The sequence below is a fragment of the Xiphophorus maculatus genome, chromosome 2 (genome assembly GCF_002775205.1).
Source record: "Xiphophorus maculatus strain JP 163 A chromosome 2, X_maculatus-5.0-male, whole genome shotgun sequence".
NCBI classification, from domain to species: Eukaryota; Metazoa; Chordata; class Actinopteri; order Cyprinodontiformes; family Poeciliidae; genus Xiphophorus; species Xiphophorus maculatus.
The window spans coordinates 30,605,790-30,624,287 of record NC_036444.1 but is presented as its reverse complement, the minus strand read 5'-3'; the positions used below and the strand labels follow the sequence as shown (position 1 = coordinate 30,624,287).

The 18,498-nt window shown below is 37.1% G+C and overlaps 1 protein-coding gene across 4 annotated transcripts; it reads left to right on the top strand.

Annotated features, from left to right (window-relative positions):
• The first annotated feature begins 3,642 nt into the window (after positions 1-3,642).
• dus2 (dihydrouridine synthase 2) lies at positions 3,643-16,828 on the top strand. Of its 4 annotated transcripts, none has more exons than XM_023326922.1 (17): positions 3,643-3,875; positions 4,212-4,357; positions 4,437-4,482; positions 5,415-5,506; positions 5,617-5,660; positions 6,882-6,942; positions 7,111-7,158; positions 7,271-7,336; positions 7,970-8,040; positions 9,152-9,238; positions 10,162-10,236; positions 10,502-10,670; positions 12,160-12,281; positions 12,402-12,542; positions 12,906-12,993; positions 13,664-13,737; positions 15,914-16,828. In XM_023326922.1, exons 2-17 carry the CDS (start codon positions 4,238-4,240, stop codon positions 16,197-16,199), a joined length of 1,590 nt encoding a protein of 529 aa, XP_023182690.1. In that variant the 5' UTR covers positions 3,643-3,875; positions 4,212-4,237; the 3' UTR covers positions 16,200-16,828. The 4 variants fall into 4 exon arrangements, with proteins under 4 accessions (XP_023182690.1, XP_023182679.1, XP_005814742.3 ...); XM_023326911.1 differs by having other exon boundaries at positions 3,644-3,875; positions 4,164-4,357; XM_023326917.1 differs by lacking the exon at positions 3,643-3,875 and adding an exon at positions 3,882-4,057 and having other exon boundaries at positions 4,164-4,357.
• The last annotated feature ends 1,670 nt before the right edge of the window (positions 16,829-18,498 follow it).

The following is an 18,498-nucleotide window of genomic DNA, read 5'->3' as shown; positions in this document are numbered from 1 at the left end:
TATATATATATATATATATATATATATATATATATATATATATATATATATATATATATATATATATATATATATATATATATATATATATATATATATATATATATAATCAAGGGAGAGGAAGAGCAATTCAAATGTGACAAAGTAACTGCCCCCAATCTCTAAACACTGATTTTGCCCTTCTTATTGGCACCAACTGAAATCAAGCCCTTATGGTAACTGTCAATATTTTTTAATATTGATATGGACAAATTGTTGAGGCCTGTATAATTTTGCAACCTTAGTTCTGTTCTTAACCAGTACATTAATTGAGGATTTAACAAGGAGGGGAATTACATTTTTTTAACAAAGGTTTGGAAAGCTTTTTTCCTCAATAAATAAAGTCCTGATTTAAGAGTTTTTTGTTTTTACTTAGTTTATCTTTATCTGATATTAAAATGTGGTCAATGAGCCGAACAGTTAGGTATCACAAAAAGCAAAATATAAGACTTGTGTTGCAGGTAACACTCACATTACGAAGCTTTGTCATAGCATTGAAACGTGAGCTTCTGGTTTTGTCAAGCAACCCTTTAGATCTACTGCAGCCTGACATATCTCACAGATACAGCAGCAACACCGTAGTCCAAATGAGCAGAAGCCAAGTTAGGACTAAAAGCCCTTTGTAGTACATTTGGTGCTGGAGGACATTCATTCTTGTTCATGTTGCCACATCTTTGGCCTTTGAAATATTTCAAAGACTACAGAAAAATGCAGCATTTTGTATAGTTCTCAAGAGTTTAATAATCATAATAATGTAAATATCCAGTCACTTGGCACCTTTTATCAATCTCACTTTGAACTCACTCCAGACTAGCAGACTAACGTTAGGATGAACATAGCTTTGACATCCAACTGCTGTCGCTTGTCCCAGACAGATAAAACATGTACAGGTTTCACTTTCTCAAAAATGCCAATAGAATTACTCTCAGGGAGAGCTTGAATGAAACTGGATTTTGGTCAGATGTTATGGATAACTTTTTGCTTGTCTTTTGGTTACATTTTTGACAGTTCTTCAAAAATAATTTCAGAATCTAGAGCAATTTCCAGACTTGTGAATTGCAGTTTTAACTTTGCAACTCAATTTTTCAGCTTAGTGAAGCTGAAATATTTAAAAGACTTGTATCTTGTCATGTAGTTGTCAGTTAAACTGTTGATCAGTTATTAACTATAGCTTTTCCCAACAGTATAGTTTTTTTTTATTGTTTTAATTAACATGTCAATGAACTTACTCACATGTTAAAACACTGTGCAAATGGTATGAAATAGCATACTGGTTTTTAATATTTTTACAAATAAAATCTAAGATGTGTAGCGTACATTTACATTTAGCCCTTCTGAGTCAAACTATTTTGGGACTTGCTGCAGTTTAACTTCTTACAATTTCTGGAATTGTAAAGAAGTCTGGTAGAATTTTACCTGGGTTAGACAAAAGTTATTCACGAAGCACCTTAGGTGTTATGAGAGCTCCTGATGTGACTAAATGTTAGGGGCAGTGAGGAGGACTTCTTCAGCATAATGCCTCCAAACTTATATGTCCCTCTGGGATTTCTGTGTTCATAGTTTATATGCGGTTTGTTTTCTGCAACACATTGTGTCCAAAAAGCTAATTAATTTTGGCACCTTCCACATGTTCGTTGTGTCCCTTAGCTTGAGGTTAACTGCAAACATGACTCATTATGGCAGTCTTTCTTGTTTGTTTAAGAATTCTTTTGGCACTACACTAGTAGTGATCTTAATTCTAAAAGATGTTTGTATAAAAAAATTTACGTCATAAAAGCCATGTAATCTTTTCCAGGTTTTACCATTTTTTCAACCAGACTTCAGGTGGTTAAAGACGCACGATGGCCTTATAGCCATTATTTATTCAACAAAGTAAAATTCAATCAAAATGGAAAGTGTAAAAGTAGTGTGCACCCAACCCACTTTGCAGCCTCTTTCTGACAATCAGCCTGTCATATTGTTATGGAAGTCTTAGCCTGTCTTTCTTTCCAACATTGCTTTCATTCATTCATTCCTTCATGCACTGCTCCCGTATACACCACTCAACTCAGTCAGCTCGGGGTCTGATATGATTGACTGATTTGTCCCTCTCTTTTAATTCTCTGCTTTGTCATTGCAGTTATTTGTGTTTTTTTTCTTTTTTTACTTAATTTAATCAGATCTAAACATTTAAGAGGTGTTATATCTGTCCCTCATTTTGTAACCTCTAAACCAGTGGTTCTTAACCTTTTTTGAGGTACCGAACCCTTCTTTAGTGATAAATAATATATGTATTTTTTTTTCCAAATTCAAGAAGTTACAGTGTTACTTTATTCTGGCCCTCAAAAATATTTTGGCCCCATAAAAGAATTTCAGCCCCCAAAATATATTTTTTTTTTACTATTTTAATAATTTAAAAATAAATTTGGATTTTTTCAAAGAATGACACATTTTTTAATAACTTATTTTTTTTTTTATTTTAAATTTAGTTTGTTTTTTGTCATTTTGAATCCACAAAATACTTTTTTGGGGCCAGAATAAAGTATTGCACAAATTACATACCTACAAATCAGTGTGACTTCTGCTGTTGTTTTTGGGAGACCAGTTCAGAGAGGCGTGGCTTCACCTTGGCAAGTGCATCTTCAGAGCAAAGTTTGTTCATTTTCTTCTTTTTTTTGCTCGATATATTTAGTATGGATTAAAATATTAAGAAAGAAACCACGCGACGTACAACTACGACAGCTGCTGATTACTTCGCGCAGTAAATTCCCCGCAGCACTGATTGGCCGAGCAATGTAACATGATCCTCTGCAGCAAGTGATGGCCAAGCGGGGCGAGTCATCACGACTTTACACAAGTGTGTCTTTACCTCCGCGGCAGAGGCTCCGCCGAACCCCTGAGACAGACTCATCGAACCCCTGGGGTTCGATCGAACCCAGGTTAAGAACCACTGATCTAAACACTTTGTTTTACATGTGAATGTACAAAAAGTGTTCTATGAATAAAAATTAATTGAATGATGGATTTATAATCTGTGAAAAGAACATCATTCTAGACAACTGGTCAATCGCACAGACACAACTTTCCAAAACTAAATTATGTCAGTTTCTTTTTAGAGAGAACAAGCGTTATCCTGGCAAACCATTGCAATTAGTTGTTGATTTTTTTTTTTTTTGATAGTTTCTTAAGAGTAAATTACATACAATTAATGTATGTAACGCACCTGCAAGACATTTTCCTGCTATTTTCATGCGAAACATAAGACCAACATAGTTGACATTGACTTTTGGTAATTCTTAAGAATAATTTCTGGTAATAGATTATAAATATAACATAAAAATAGGATATAATATCACATTTGTCCATTTTATTTTTCAATAATGTCAACTGCCTTTATTTTGTTTCATTTCACCTCAGCTGCTGGAACAAGCAAAAAAAAAAAAAAAAAAGTAAACTTTGAACCTATTTTTCTCACATAAGGCTCAGAAAAGCGCGTCATGCGGCAGCTATCTTTGTTTTTGTTCTCTGTTGATACGTGGACACTGATATGATACAGTCCTATTGTACTTAAAAAAAATAAAATTAAATAAGAATAAGAATAATAAGAAGAATAGTGATAGATTAACTATGATAAATTCATAGTTACACTGCCTTATTATTAACTTATTGGTTTTATATCATCTGAAAATTTCAGCTAGATTGAAATACTGACTTCACAACCAAGTTTGAACTTGAATCTATGTTGAACGGATATGTGTAGACGTCATTGCTGACATAATGACGTTGAAGCCTAAACAGGAAGTGTGGCAGCACGTTTCCCACATGAACACACAGTACAGCTACAGTCTGAAATGCCGGTAGGTGAATTTTCTGAGATATGGTAAACCCTGCGAGCTAACATCTTTGTGGTTAGCTTATCGTTGAGAAAGCACGTATGCGTTTTGCCAAGAGTTGTTCTGTTCTTATATTCCGCAAAATGTTACTCTGAAAAATTACAGTAAACAGTTGAACGCATGTCGTACATGTCAGACCCCTCAAGGTAGAAATCCAGGTTTATTTCTAAATTGGCATATTCCTCCAGCCATTTCAGCCTGGTTTTGATTAATGTTTTTTTTTTCCTTTTTCTTTCTTTCTTTTTTTTGTAGCTTTTGAACAAAAAATGTTATTTTACCGTGGGTTTCTGATGTTGGGAGGTTTGCAGATCCACTGAGCAATTAGCATGGCAGCACGCAGGCTCAGTTTCAGAAACATCACAGCCCTGGCCCCGATGGTCCGTGTGGGGACCCTGCCGATGAGGCTGCTGGCTCTGGACTACGGAGCTGATGTAGTTTACTGTGAGGTAGGCTGGCTACCACACGACCCAAAACATTAAACTAGAAAATGCTGTTAAAAGGAACGCGTTGTTTGGTCTTTCCCAGGAGCTGATAGACATTAAAATGGCCCAATGTCAGAGGATCGTGAACGGTAAGACCTTTTCCCAAAGCTTCAGATGAACTGGCCCTCTCACTAACTTGTGATAATTTGTCTTCTCTTTTAATTAAAATTTGCGTGGGTAAAAAATGACAAGTCACAGTGTGGAGGTAAACTAAATTCATAACTGTGCGTTCAGAGGTGCACTGATATTAAATTTAAAAATAAGATTAAATTGTAATCTCAGAACGTTTCCTCTAAGTAATGGTTCTTGTATGAATTCCTTCTGCTCATCAACCAATTAAAATGGAAGTAATTGTTTGAATTTTTTCCAGTAATTTCTCCCAGGATTCAGCAGCAAGCAAGGGAAATGTATGCCACTGCACATGTAAACAAAGCAGCGGTGAACTTCTTCTTGGCACAGTTTACAGACTTCTTGTAATACTGCTCTGGTCAAATACCTATGCAGTCCATATCAAAGTCCACCACTGTTTTCTCCAGCTGACCTGCAACAAAACAGATTACAACTGTTTCAACTGTTTCTTCTTTCCTAAGCTTGTATGTTTAGCTTCTGAAATGGTGCTGTGTCCTGTCCATCTCCAATGGGATAGTAGTTATGTTGTCATGGAGACCAGAGATAGGTTTGTAGATTTGATTTGTTAGGAAGAACAGCACCAGAGAGCTGCAGACATTTCTCGCTGTCAGTTGAAACAATAACAACTTACTTTGATTCAAAGCCTAAATGATGACAAGTAAATTTAGCATTTTGTATTCTGCTGCCTCTTTCCGTTTACATTCAGATCCAGTCATTTACATATTCATAACTGGTCTACATGTGAATAAAATTATTCTGGATGCTTAACTTGAGTTTCTTAAGTTTTTTTTTAGTTTTTTTTTAGGAAATGCTTAAAGATTTTTGTTTTCTGACATTTGCATATACTGTATGTTATGACAATTGCTTGTATTGTGTGTGTATGTTTTACCAGATGTGCTGGAAACGGTGGATTTTGTGGCTCCAGATGAGCGTGTAATGTTCCGGACCTGTGAGAGGGAAAAGGACAGCGTCATTTTCCAGATGGTGAGACCAAACATAACAGCACCAGCCATCAACCCAGTTGGTATTATGCAGTGGCTACCATTTTCTCCAGATCAAGATGCAGGACTGAAACTCTGTTTGAACACTTTTAGGGAACTGCTGACCCTGACAGAGCTTTAACAGTGGCCCAGCTTGTGTGAGTATTACAGAACATACAATGGAGAATGGAAGAAGCTCTGCAACAAAGCAGTTAGATATTAATTATATTAATATTAATAGTAATAAATTAATATTTATGATTCTTAATCATGGAGATCAGTATGGAGAGACCTTTCTAGTGCAGAACCTCACCTGCAGAGCTCAACTTTAAATATTTTTGTTATTTCCATAACCTTCACTATTCCTGGAACTGATTGTAACAGTTCAGGACAGCAGAATACAAGACAGTTGGTTAATTTAATATTTTTTGACATGTAAAATTCTTCATTACTTCCGAGCAACACATTCAGGTGAGACAATGGTAGAAACAGCATTTACAAGCTTCACATTTGTGTACGTCTGCAAAGCACCACAGGAGGAAAATATGCAGTTTGTTTGAGTGGTGAATTTGTTCAGTTTAAAGTTTTTATTGGCTTGATATCTGTCATTTTTTCTGTACGTTTATATAGAAAACAATAACCAACCTACTTGTATAATTCAAACATGTCAGTTGGTCAACTAACTTTATTTATTTTTACTTTACTTTATTTTTAGTGTTGGTGACATTTATTGGACTTTGAGTTACTTGCATGACTGGACAGGAACTTCTTCGCCACATTCTGTTAAAGTTTCGGGATCAACGAAGCCTCGCATTTCACTCTAGAATACCTTAGAATATCTGATTGTGTTGTTATGAACTTTAACATTTACCATCAGATGGTGTTTTTTGTCATTTGTCTGAGTTTGTCTTTCTTTAGGGGAAATGTGTGTGCTCATTCACCTCTTGATTCTTGAAGGATTGCCATATGTAATGTGGCAAAAAAACAAATTATCCCTCTTGTGAATAATCTTTTTCAACAGTGGAATGATGAACTTTAGTCTGTAAATGGCCATATAACCACTGTTGGGCAGCAAATGTTGCTACTTAAACTCCATTGATGTTATTCCACCAAAGCATTGTTTTAAGACACATTCGGATGTCTTAGAGCTTCAAGTTGAACAAACATGAGATTTAATTGGCAGCAGATGTTTCTTTCCTCATAGGTTCTATTAACAAAGGAACACTTCATTAGTTTGAAGGAGTGTATCTCACACACACTTTTTCCATTTTCCACATGCAAACACCCTGTAGTTTATCCTTTACTGGTAAACTGGTGCGTCATGATATAAGTGATAATCTGCTGAAGTATATTCAGACTGTGTCTCTTCTGTTGTTCAGGGAGAAGGATGTGGCTGCCATTGATGTGAACATGGGATGTCCAAAGGAATACTCCACTAAGGTAAGTTTATTTGTTTTGTTTTTATTCTTTTTGTGATTGTACCACTTGCATAAAAACAGCTGCTAGAGCAGATATCCTTTAGGGTAACCACCTGACTGTGATTGTGATGCATATTATTTTGCTGCCTCTGCTTTGACCTCTGACCCTCTGCTCTGTGTTTTCCTTCAGGGTGGAATGGGAGCTGCTCTACTATCAAATCCAGACAAGATTGAAGCTGTGAGTATATCCACTAAAATATTTTTTAATTGACAAGGAACCACTTTGAAATTTGTGGGTATGCTGTCAAGAGTTTTCTTGATCCAATCTGTGTTATTCTTCTTTGTTAAAGATTCTTAAAAAGCTTGTGACGGGAGTCTCAGTACCAGTTACGTGTAAAATCCGGATTCTGCCTTCGGTGAGACATCGCAAGTCTGTTATCAAATCAGATTTTCTGAGCTGGTGAAGCTTTAAGGCCATTCCATCTTTAAATATTTAATTTTGTTGTAGTCCACTAACTTCTGAAATATATTTTGACATGTAAATCATTAATTCATGACACTGGAAACATAGGATCTACCAGCTACTATATAAGTTATAAGTTCGTTATAAGCTATATAAGTTCGGTCCATTCGGTCCATTTACTGCATCCAAGAAGTCCATTGTGATTGCAGCTTTCATTCACTGATATTCTGATGGTAGTTATGATTAGATTTATTGTGCAGCTCTACTATTAACCATTTTCTTTCCACATTATAATTATGCACCACTTTGAGTTAGTCCATCACTCAAATCCCAGTTAAAGAAGATGAAGTTTTTGATTCAAATCTGACAAATGCAAAAAAAAAAAGTTGTTAAAATTTTGAAAAATAAAATCTGTACTTCTAGAAGGAATTGTAAAACATGCCATCAAAAGGCTGGTATGAGAAATGAAACAAAGCAGAAATGAGATATTGAAATAAGTTTGTGACATGGTGAAAATGAAAGATAACAGGGCCGATGTGAAAGCAGAATGACTAACAGTTCAGTGTTTCACGTTGGTGGTTAACAGTTGGAGGAGACGGTCAGTCTGGTGCAGCGGATTGAGAAGACCGGCGTCGCTGCTGTTGCTGTTCATGGCAGGTAAGAGGCACTTTTCTTTCTCCATTATTACTGTAGCAGCACGAGAAACATCAATATTTCCAAATCAGTGATAGATGAAAGTCCTCTCTTTTGTTTCGATGTTTTTTTTAATGTTAGTTGATGGAATGTAGTGTGGTGCACTAATTCCACACCTAGACCTTCACATTTGTGCAGATTTAACGCTGTGCTGTATTTATAGTGCAGCACAATGTTGCACTACAAACACTATGCTGCACAGTGTTCTATATGCACTTCAGTTCATATAGTACTGAAGTGCTCTATGAAGATATTTGTTACAAATATATCTATCATTAACCCTCTAGAGCACTGCTTTTCACACTGAGTGTACACTCAAGCTTTTTCTTTATTATAAACACGGACATGTCAGAATACTATTACTAATACTAAACTATTTGTTTACTGTTTTTATACATTGTGTTCATAGCTTTCATGTTTTGTTTTGTGTTGTTTCTAAAGAATCCATAGATCATAAACATGCAAAATGAAATTCATACTTATAGACTTTTTATTATTTTGAGGTACTACATGAAATAACAATGGCCTGAAATGTCTAAAAGGTCATCCACTCAGATCTAGTCTGCCTGTTACTTTCATTTCATTTTTAAAAAGAAGTGAAAGTTTGAGATTTGTTGCTTTTACTTTATTTCCTACTATTTTATAGATTTGTTTTAGTCAAATGTAAACTGCTTTGAAGACCCTATGCCATCATACTTCCTTCCTCTTTTTAATGTGTTGTACAGCACTAAAGTGCTATGCCACTTTAGTGAACAAGTGAACTTGTTGTTCACTTGTTCACAACAAGTGTTACTAGAAACTTCATGAATGAGATATTTTCCCACTTTATGAACCTTTGAGGTTGGTAAGGTTGGGCCACATTTTTCTCAGCGTTCCTAAAAAAATTATTATATTTGTCAAAATAAAGAAAGCTATTTTCCTCTGCCAAAAGCTTTTAAGCCAAAGAAATTAATATTTTTTGTACAGCATAAATTATCTGACATTTTAGCGTGGACACATGACTTGGTTAAGTGAGAGTGAAGCTGGAGTGTTAGTTGCAGGTGATCCTCATGTCATTTTTCCGGCTGTTGCTCAGGTTTAAGGACGAGCGTCCCACACATCCTATCCACTGCGATTACATTCAGGCTGTTGCACAGGCTGTTTCAATCCCTGTCATCGCAAAGTGAGTATCAGTCATCAGCCACTGCTCTGACCTTTGTTTCACTAAAACACCAAACCAGTATAAAGGCAGCTACTGGAACCTTTCTGGACCATTTTTTCTCTGTCTAAAATTTTTTGTAAAGGCAATGTTAAGCAGAATTAACATTGCTTAATGTTCCGATAGGGACCTCTTTTTTTTTACCAAATGACTATTCTTAACATGTTATTTTTTAAAACCTTTGCACCAATGCTATAGCAACATGTTTTCCAGATGTTACAGAATAATCTAAAGTTATTGGTTTCAAAGGGAAAAAAGGGGCTTCTTTTTCCTGTTTTGTTAGTTTTGACTCATATTATCTTTTGAAAAATAACCTTTCTAAATACAATTCCCCCTCCCCCTACAAATTATGATTTTTTTAAGGTAAGAAAGCTATCACTGGATCCTGGCTCAATGTGAAAATGTTGAGCCAATGTAAATTGCCATTCTTATTTAAATCATTAATTAATCAAACACTTTTTTAGGCTCAGCTTCACAAGCCAAACCCAGATGTGATCCCTGCCAGATCCCTAGAATCTAGAAGCCACTCAAAATGAATTGTTCTTATAGCATGAGCAGTATTTCCCTGGGGGACTTGGCCTTGGGGGGAGAAGGGCTCATTTTTAAGGGTTACACATTAATCGCTTTTTAAATATTAATAATCTGGCAGAAAACTGGAATTTGTGCATCCCTACTGTCTTTTCACAACAGAAATAACAGTTACTCCTGCTGATATTTGCATGAGAGCAAGCTGCTGCCATTAAAACAAAACTTGGCATGTTTAACCCTTCCTCGATCTGAAGCGATGGAAATATTTGGACCCAACGGCTTTTTTACTCTGTGCGGAGTCCGGTGGGGTCACGCGGAGTGTGAGCTTTTACAACGTTTTTTTGTGTGTGTGGTTTTAGAAACATACGAGACAACACCCGGCTTCCCCACGCTCCGATAGGGACATTTGCCCCGCTCCTCCTGAGCGTGGCATGGTAAAAACACTGATATCCTGCTTTTCTGTGTGTGTTCTTACATCTCATAAACTAACAGTCAAACATGGTGCTGGTTGTGTGAACTGTTTGGGGCAGCTTTGCTTCCTCAAGATCATAATGGATTGAATCAGAAATTCTGCTCTGTGTCGGAAACCCATCAATACAATTATTGTTTCTACTCCCTTTTTTTGTTTTTTGTCTTTCTTTAATCCAAAGCAGTTTGCAAAGTTGTTTAATTAAATGTACTGTATCACCTGTCCTGCAGTGGAGGTTCTCTAGATTTGGTGAAGACCAACAGTGATATTGAGAAGTTCAGGAAAGCAACAGGAGCGTCGTCTGTCATGTTGGCTCGTGCTGCCATGTGGAATCCGTCTGTGTTTTGCAACCAGGGGCCACTTCCTGTGGAAAAAGTCATGGAGGAATACATTAAATATGTAAGTTTGTTACTTGTATCTGAAAAAAGGGAAGAGAGATGACATCTCTGGAGACGCAACTAGAACATATTTTTGTATCATTGTATGTCTTACTATCATTTTATTTTCATGGGAAGAACTGATTACTTTTATCGAGGTTTTCTATCCATGCAGTTTTAAGAGGTTTCAGTTTGTTTCATCTAAAGCAGTTGACCACACCATGCTTTACCTAGCTGGGATCGTTTTAGAGAGTGACCAGGCTGATTAGGATGAAGAATTCAAACAAGAATCATTTTATTTTAGGCTGCAGAATTAAAGTCTTTAACAAGATTCTATATTTTTTTGTCTTAAGTGAACTTTTAATTAAGACATATTCTTAACAGGGATGTAACTTTTTAAAGTTACTATAATTTCTCTATTCATAGTTACATATTGAATAGAGCATAATCACACAAACCATGGATAGATGTAGCAATCACTAAAAAAATAAACCCTCCCCAAAAAAGTGAAGTAAATTAAAAAAACCCTAAAAGTACAGAAATTCCTAATGTATGCTGCATCTGAAAACATCACAAATTATGGGATGGAATCTATATTCCAAAAGTGTAGGTGTTCCACAAAACGCTGCTGCATATCGTATCACCAAAGCACATTTGGCAGCTAAATAAAGCTAAGCTTCTCACACACTGGTCCGGTTGCATGAAGGATCACAGCTGATGGAGATGAGAGTTTGGGATGAGCCAGTGGGGCGACGCATCCAGGAAAGCCCCATCTGCTCAAAATGAGATGGACACATTTCCTTTTGAGTGGCACCAACTAACTCACTCAGTCTTTGGTTACTGAGCAGTTTAATTTTTTGCCACCATAACTGCTTCAAAATGAACAACAATGTGAAGGGGAAACTGTGGATTAAACAGGAGAAGTCATGCTACCAGAGTAGCAGTATTTCACATAGTAAAAAAAAGAAAACTAATCCATTATTGATATCAATAATGGATTGATATCAATCCATTGATAATTGATAATTGATATCAATCAATTGAATATGGGAAGCTTTTAGCAAGTTGCCACCACCGTTAGAGCGGGGGAGGGATGTAGAGGTGGTTAGTGTGCAGTCAGACCTCCTCCCCCTCTCGCGATACATGACAACTAGTAGATCTGCCTCTCAATTTCCCTCTAGAAGCTGTAGTGGAAACTATCAGTAAACTGGCAGTCTGAAAGTGAAGAGCACACAGACTGCAGTTCTTTAAATGGACACATAGCATTTTGTGAAATTAGTCACTTTTGAACCCAGGGCCATTTCACTGTGGCCTGTGGATTTACCTCATGTTTTTTAACATCAGAAATTACAGAATAAACTTCTTTTAGTAAATCAACACGTTGATTTCACAGTGCTTTTACTAACTGAGTTCAGCCTGTCAATGCAGTTTTATTATAGAGATATATTCTACATTTCAATCAATGCTGACAATATGCCTCAGGTTTGAGCTTTTGGGTTTCCTGGTTCCAGGCAATACGTTATGACAACCATGCTTTCAACACGAAGTACTGTCTGTGCCAGATGCTGAGAGACAGGGTGGAATCTCCGCTGGGGAAGCAGGTGCAGGCTGCACAGACCAATGCTGAGATAAGGTGCAAGAGTTGTGTTTTCTAAAGACCTTTTCTTGTATAAACCAGGAACAGAATGGAATATTATCAGTAAGCCGTCTTAGTGTGTGTAAAGCGAAAAGATGTGATTTGACTGTACTGCAGTGAGGCATATGGACTGCAGACATTTTACCAGGAGATCCAGCAGGACCTTCAGGCCAAGATGGCAGCCCTTCAGAGCAGTAATCAGCCTAACAAACCCATAATGGATGGAGATGTGACCACCATGGCTGTTAAGTTTGAACGGTAAACCTGTCAAATATCACATTTTAACATGACAGATGTACCCTTTTTTGATGTGTGTGTGCTGTACGGACATGGGTTTAAAAGTTTATCATGACATTTTGTAGTTTTTATTGGAATGGTGAAAGTCTGGATACAAAGTAGTTAAAATACATTGGAGTTGAAAGGATGTTTTTTACATTTTAATCAGTTTACCTGCTTATATTTAACGCTTTGGTTTAGAGACTAAAACTGTTAATGGTCAAACTGTAAACAGAGAGGCAACAAACTGATCAGTACATAAAAAGAGAAAAATGTCTGCATAATTGTAAATGTCAGTCAAAAATAATTTTTGATAAACATTGTGTGACTTGTCTGTGTTTGAAGGAGAGACTATCCACCGCAGATCACACCCAAGATGTTTCTGCTGGAGTGGAGCCGCAAAGAGAAGCTCGAACAGCCACAGTATGAAACGGTACGTAAAACCGTCACGTTCAGTCTGTGTTCAGCTTCTGGAAATAAACTCAGAGTTTCACTCTGAACAATTGGGACACTAAATAACATTTTTAGGGCTGAGAAATTGACTCCTGTAATATATGTTATTTTGGTGTGAATGGCTCACTTTAAAAGTGGAGTATGTAACTTTTATTAAAAAACATAGTTTTTTACATATTTGAAACTGTCACTATGTTGTTACAGTACGTTATGAGACAGATGATCTGTGAAAATATTTCTATTACTGTCATTATTTTTGTAGAAATCATTGAAATAATGGTGTCCTTTTGACATGAAAGGTTTCTTTTTTTAAAAAAGAAAAAGAAAAGAAAAGCCAAATTCTGCTCATCATGATTGATTTGCAAGAGCAATCAAAAGGATAAAACATGGCTCCTCTCACAGTTTCATCCTCCTGATGAGCAGTGTGCAGCCGGCTGCAGACTGACCAGCTTATGCAGGCCTCAGAAGAAAAAAACATCCAACATGCATTATTGCATGTAACAAATGTGTTTCTAAAGGTTTTTTAAGTGCATGTTCCTTTCTCTTTTTAATGTGTTGTACAGATAGTGAGGCAGAGTGAAGTGCCAGGCAATCAAGCATGTCTTCTAAGCATGCTTCAAACAAAGCAGTGTGTTTTCCTTCCTTTTCAGGCGCAGCGCTCTCAGGATCGAGCATTTCAGTCAACTGTGACTGTTGCCAACAAAAAATACAGATCATCCCTTTGGTTAGTACACACATGCATGTTGTTTTTGTCCTGTGTGTGTGTGTGTGTGTGTGTGTGTGTGTGTGTGTGTGTGTGTGTGTGTGTGTGTGTGGCTTCACTCAAGCAGATCTTCATGATCATGGCAGTAACCTGACATACATCAACCAGGTAAATGAAACATGTTCTGGTAAAAGCATAGTCTGCTTCCTGAGTGGCAACTTCGGTTTAAGCAGAAGTATTGAAAACAAAAGGTAAAATGAAAAAACTGAACAAAAAACATTTACCGTATTTTCCACACTATAGGCGCACCTAAAAACCTTCAATTTTCTCAAAAGCCGAGAGTGCGCCTTATAATCCGGTACGCCTTATATATGGACCAATATTGAGCCACAACAGGTCTCGCAACTATGGTAAGCAGCCGCCGACTTCATTTTCCCCCGTAGAAGAAGAAGCGCGCGGTGCACGCTGGGTTTTGTGTAAAGACCCCAAAATGGCTCGTATTAAGAGACACGCTTACGACGCAGAGTTTAAACTCAAGGCGATCAGTCACACAGTAGAACACGGGAATAGAGCAGCAGCGAGAGAATTTAACATGCACGAATCAATGGTGCGGAAGTGGATATATATTGTGATTGCACTAACGTTTGATTTACCGTAACAGTATCAGACTGTTTTTTACGTGTTTATTGAATCGAGGAAAAGTTCCCCTCCACTATATGTTATACCTTGCTGTTGTTAAAAGATAAACTGTGTCACAAAAATACCACGTCACTTACTTTACCTCGGGGAAAATAGTAGTACTGCTGTTTATTCATTTTGGGAATGAACGGAGTTTTCAGAACGCTGGTTTGTAATCTATTAATAAAGTTTGATTGACCTATCTGACTGTTTTGTTGACATTCCCTTTATCGCAGTTCCATCTAATGGATGCATAACGTAACCCCAGCCTCTACTGTAGCGTCTATTCTATGCGCCTTATAATGCGGTGCGCCTTCTATATGAAAAAAGTTTTAAAATAGGCCATTCATTGAAGGTGCGCCTTATAATGCGGTGCGCCTTATAGTGCGGAAAATACGGTACCATATTCTTTGTTTTGTTGATGTCCAACAAGTTTGTTTTGTATCTTTGAATGTCTCTTTGATCAAATCTATTGTCTGTATAAAATCTATTGCAGCATACGACAGCCTTTTGTGTAGTATGCTGCAAACATTTAGATTTTACAGTAAAAAATTTAACTAAAATATATTAGTTTTTATTTACAGACTTTATCTGGTTCTGAAAATATGACCATGCTTCTGTCTGACCTTCTCCATGATGCCAGCTAGTAGCACATGCAAAGATCTCATTTAAATAATGAGATAAAGTCAGCACCATTTTTGCATCTGTAATCAACGGCTCAGACAATCTTCAAATTGCATGCAACATGGCAACTTTTTTTTTTTTTCCACACTCGCACATTAGTACTCCTTATTTAGAATCTTCTAAAATCAGGCCCTTCATGTGCAGTTTCAGAGCCTTTGCTTGCAATAACTACATGAAGCCTGTGACCTACTGACTTCCCCAAACTTTTAGAATCTTCTTTTGTGATATTTTCCCAAACTCTTTCCGAAGAACCTTATTTAGGAAAGTTAGATCATCCACAGTCTCCTGTCTAGTAGGTCAAATAGTTCTCTGTGGCATTCAAACATGGAGGTTTAGAATAGATCTGACCTTCTACGTACTTTCTCTGCCTGATGAACTCCTCTGTTGTTTGGGCTCATTGTCCTGCTTTACAGGAAAGCTGTTTGTACGTTGTCATCGGTGGCTTTGCTAATTAGTCTGATCATTCATGCCAGGCTCCTCTGGTGGGGAGAAGCTGTAGTGCAGTAGTATTTTATTGTGATAAGTAAAATGACTATAAAGGTCTAGTGAGCAATCTTAAAAGCAGACTTGGGTCAACTCTTTCATCTAGGCCCAGAAAATAAAAAGAAAAGATGAAACAAAAAGGCTTGATGATGGTGATCAAATGCATTGATTGACTAATGGTTACCAACTGTGATGACCTCTGTTTTTAATCACCTCTGTTAGTCCATTATTTGACCCAGTTTTGCAACAAACTATGTTGTCATAATTTAAGATGTAAAAGAGCAATGTAAAAAAAACCTTTCTATATGTTGACTCATCTTCAGTTTGCTTTTCTGTGTTCTATTTCTAACAGGGAGAAGTCGAAAAAGTTTGCAGAGCAAGCTTCTGCTATTGTCTGCCTGCGAGTGTTGGGTGTACCAGAGGGTCGCATTGGGGAAGAAGATTCTGGCTTGGTCTGCAAGAGGAAGAGGGAGGGAAAGCCGAACTGCAGCGGTGAGGAAGGGAGGAGCAAAAAGCTGCATGTTGACATCTTGCAGGAAGCGGAAGCCCCAAGCCCCACTGTGGAGATGAACAGTGATGAGCAAAACCCAGCCACACCTTTAAAACAAGTAGAAGCTTTAAGAGAAGCTCTCAGTTAAAACAGAAGACAGACAGATTTCTGCAATGTTTGACTGAACCAGAGGACTGCAGATCAGCCTATTGCTGTTCTAATATTTTGAAGCCTGGAACCTTTCCTTGGAGGAAACACTAAAATAAGACTCGATTTCAAGATTTGCTTAAGTCTTCCATATTTCTAAAGGATAATTTCCCCAGTGGGATCAACTGATTCCATCAGCAGGGACAAAGCCAGGTGGCCTTAATGATGCTTTTTTATTTAATGTATTAGAAACTAAACATTTGTTTTAAGTTTAAGTGGCGAGGTTTATATTTGTGTTTATAGGTAAAGCAGATCAATTAGTTCAGTTAAATTTTTTCACAAAAATCATATAAACCTTAATATCTGTGCCTTCCTGCTTAAAATCACCATTTAAAATTGTTTCCTTTTAGCTGTAAGATGTTTTGTTGTGATTGTAAACCTGTCAAGGTGATTTATACATATTTTAATTTACATTCAATCTTTATTTCTTATTTGGATGGAATAGGCTAATTTGTCCTTATGGAAGCTGGTTTTCTGTTTTCTGTCTGTCTTGGTAACCAAACCAACTTTACTGATCAGTTGTAAGGATTGGACAAAACTAAATGTACAATGAAAACATTTTTGAAAGACTTTCAAACACTCTGCCTGAAATAATGTCATTTCAATCTGGAGAGACTCAGACGGAGATAAGAAGACAATTAGAAGAGTTTATTGACAAACAGAATTTAAAGTCTTTGGCGCTCGGGCCCCGGCTGGGGATAACGGTTATCGCAGCATTAGCGATAGGCTTCAGATGAGCATTCCTGATTCTGTTAGGAACGTCATCCCCCAGGGCCCGGCACTGGTGGTGGAGGTTGTAGAAGGGTGCGGGCCTCAGGACTAGGCAAATGGAGGAGAAGGGGTGGTGGTGGGTTGAGCTCGGCTGGAGAGCGAAGGACACCATGAATGAAGGTCCTTATCAGCTGGGACTTGGTCGATGATTGGACGTGACGTGGCTTGGTCCGGCGTTGATAGGTCGACGATTGTGGGCAGGTCGCTTCAATTAACGGGTCCCGGTGGGGATAAAAGAGTCTTCCAGTTTGAATTTGCGCCTAGGCTTCATTATAATGAAATGATGTGAGATAATGCAGAACTGTAGATGTAACATTTTAGCTTTAAACACATTCATTCTCCTTGTACATTTTGGGGATGAATAGAAATAGTGAGTCACCTATAGTGATCGAGTCAACGCCTCCTATTGACAATTTTCTAAGAGAGTGCAGAAAATCCATAAAGATTTTAAAAATCTGCATGTGTTGATGTTTGGGATTGATAAATGGCTTAAAATAAGACAGACTGTGGGAGGATGATTGATAAACGTTTTATGATTTCTGTTTGTATTATTTTAGAATACTATTCTTTATGCTGTCGACTGGATAATGCAATTGTTGTAGCAGATTTTCCCGGGACAGAAAGAATTTCCCCCAAAGGAAATAAATTGAGATTCTTGACCTGACAAGAACGGGGAGGGGAAATGTTGCTACCTTATTTCATGATTCACTAAAACTGTAAAAAGATGCTAATGGGGAACTTTGACCCTTTTGAATGTTTTGCTATTCAGGCAAAGACCCTATTTGAACTATTTTTCTAGCCTTGTATGAACTTCTTTGGGAATTTCAGTTATCTGTGTTGCTTGTGTTGACAAACACAATCAACATGTTGACAATCCCATGCTGACAACATGGGGTTGTCAACATGGATGTTAAAGTAGAATAGAATAGAATAGAATTCAACTTTATTGTCATTGCACTGTCACAAGTACAAGCAACGAGATGTAGTTTGCATTAAAGTGTCTCAAAGAAGCAAAAGAACCATATGAAATGCTTCAAAATTTAGTTTTGAATCAACATGTTGTGCATCAAACACACAGAGACACATACTTGACTTGATAATCAGTAAGTTACTGGGTTTCTAAATATTTCCAGTCTCTTTAATTGAGAGACTTTATTTTAAAAGAAATTCTGATGTAGCAAGACGTTATCTCAGCGACTGACTCAGCTGAACACTTTGATCAAGTTTATTCTTCCATCTCTTTCTATCCTTTGCCACTTTGGCACAGTAATTAGCTGGTAACTTTCCTTCTAACATTTCAGACATAATCAATACTATTGCTCCCTTTAAAATGAAGGTTGTCTTTGGTAGGAAGAAGTCCCTGTGGTGCTCCACTGGTTAGAAGGGATTGTCAAAATTTGAACTGTAGGACTGGGCTGCAGGTTCACTGTGACATCTATAGAGAGAGACTTCACTTCACATATATAACT

What these genes read in the sequence shown, in the direction of transcription:
- dus2 (XM_023326922.1), top strand. Translation starts at nt 4,238, where the DNA reads ATGGCAGCACGCAGGCTCAGTTTCAGAAACATCACAGCCCTGGCCCCG. An exon ending in ATGTCAGAGGATCGTGAACG is followed by an intron (nt 4,483 to 5,414) that starts GTAAGACCTTTT and finishes ATGTTTTACCAG; the next exon opens with ATGTGCTGGAAACGGTGGAT. An exon ending in TCAATCCCTGTCATCGCAAA is followed by an intron (nt 9,239 to 10,161) that starts GTGAGTATCAGT and finishes GTGTGGTTTTAG; the next exon opens with AAACATACGAGACAACACCC.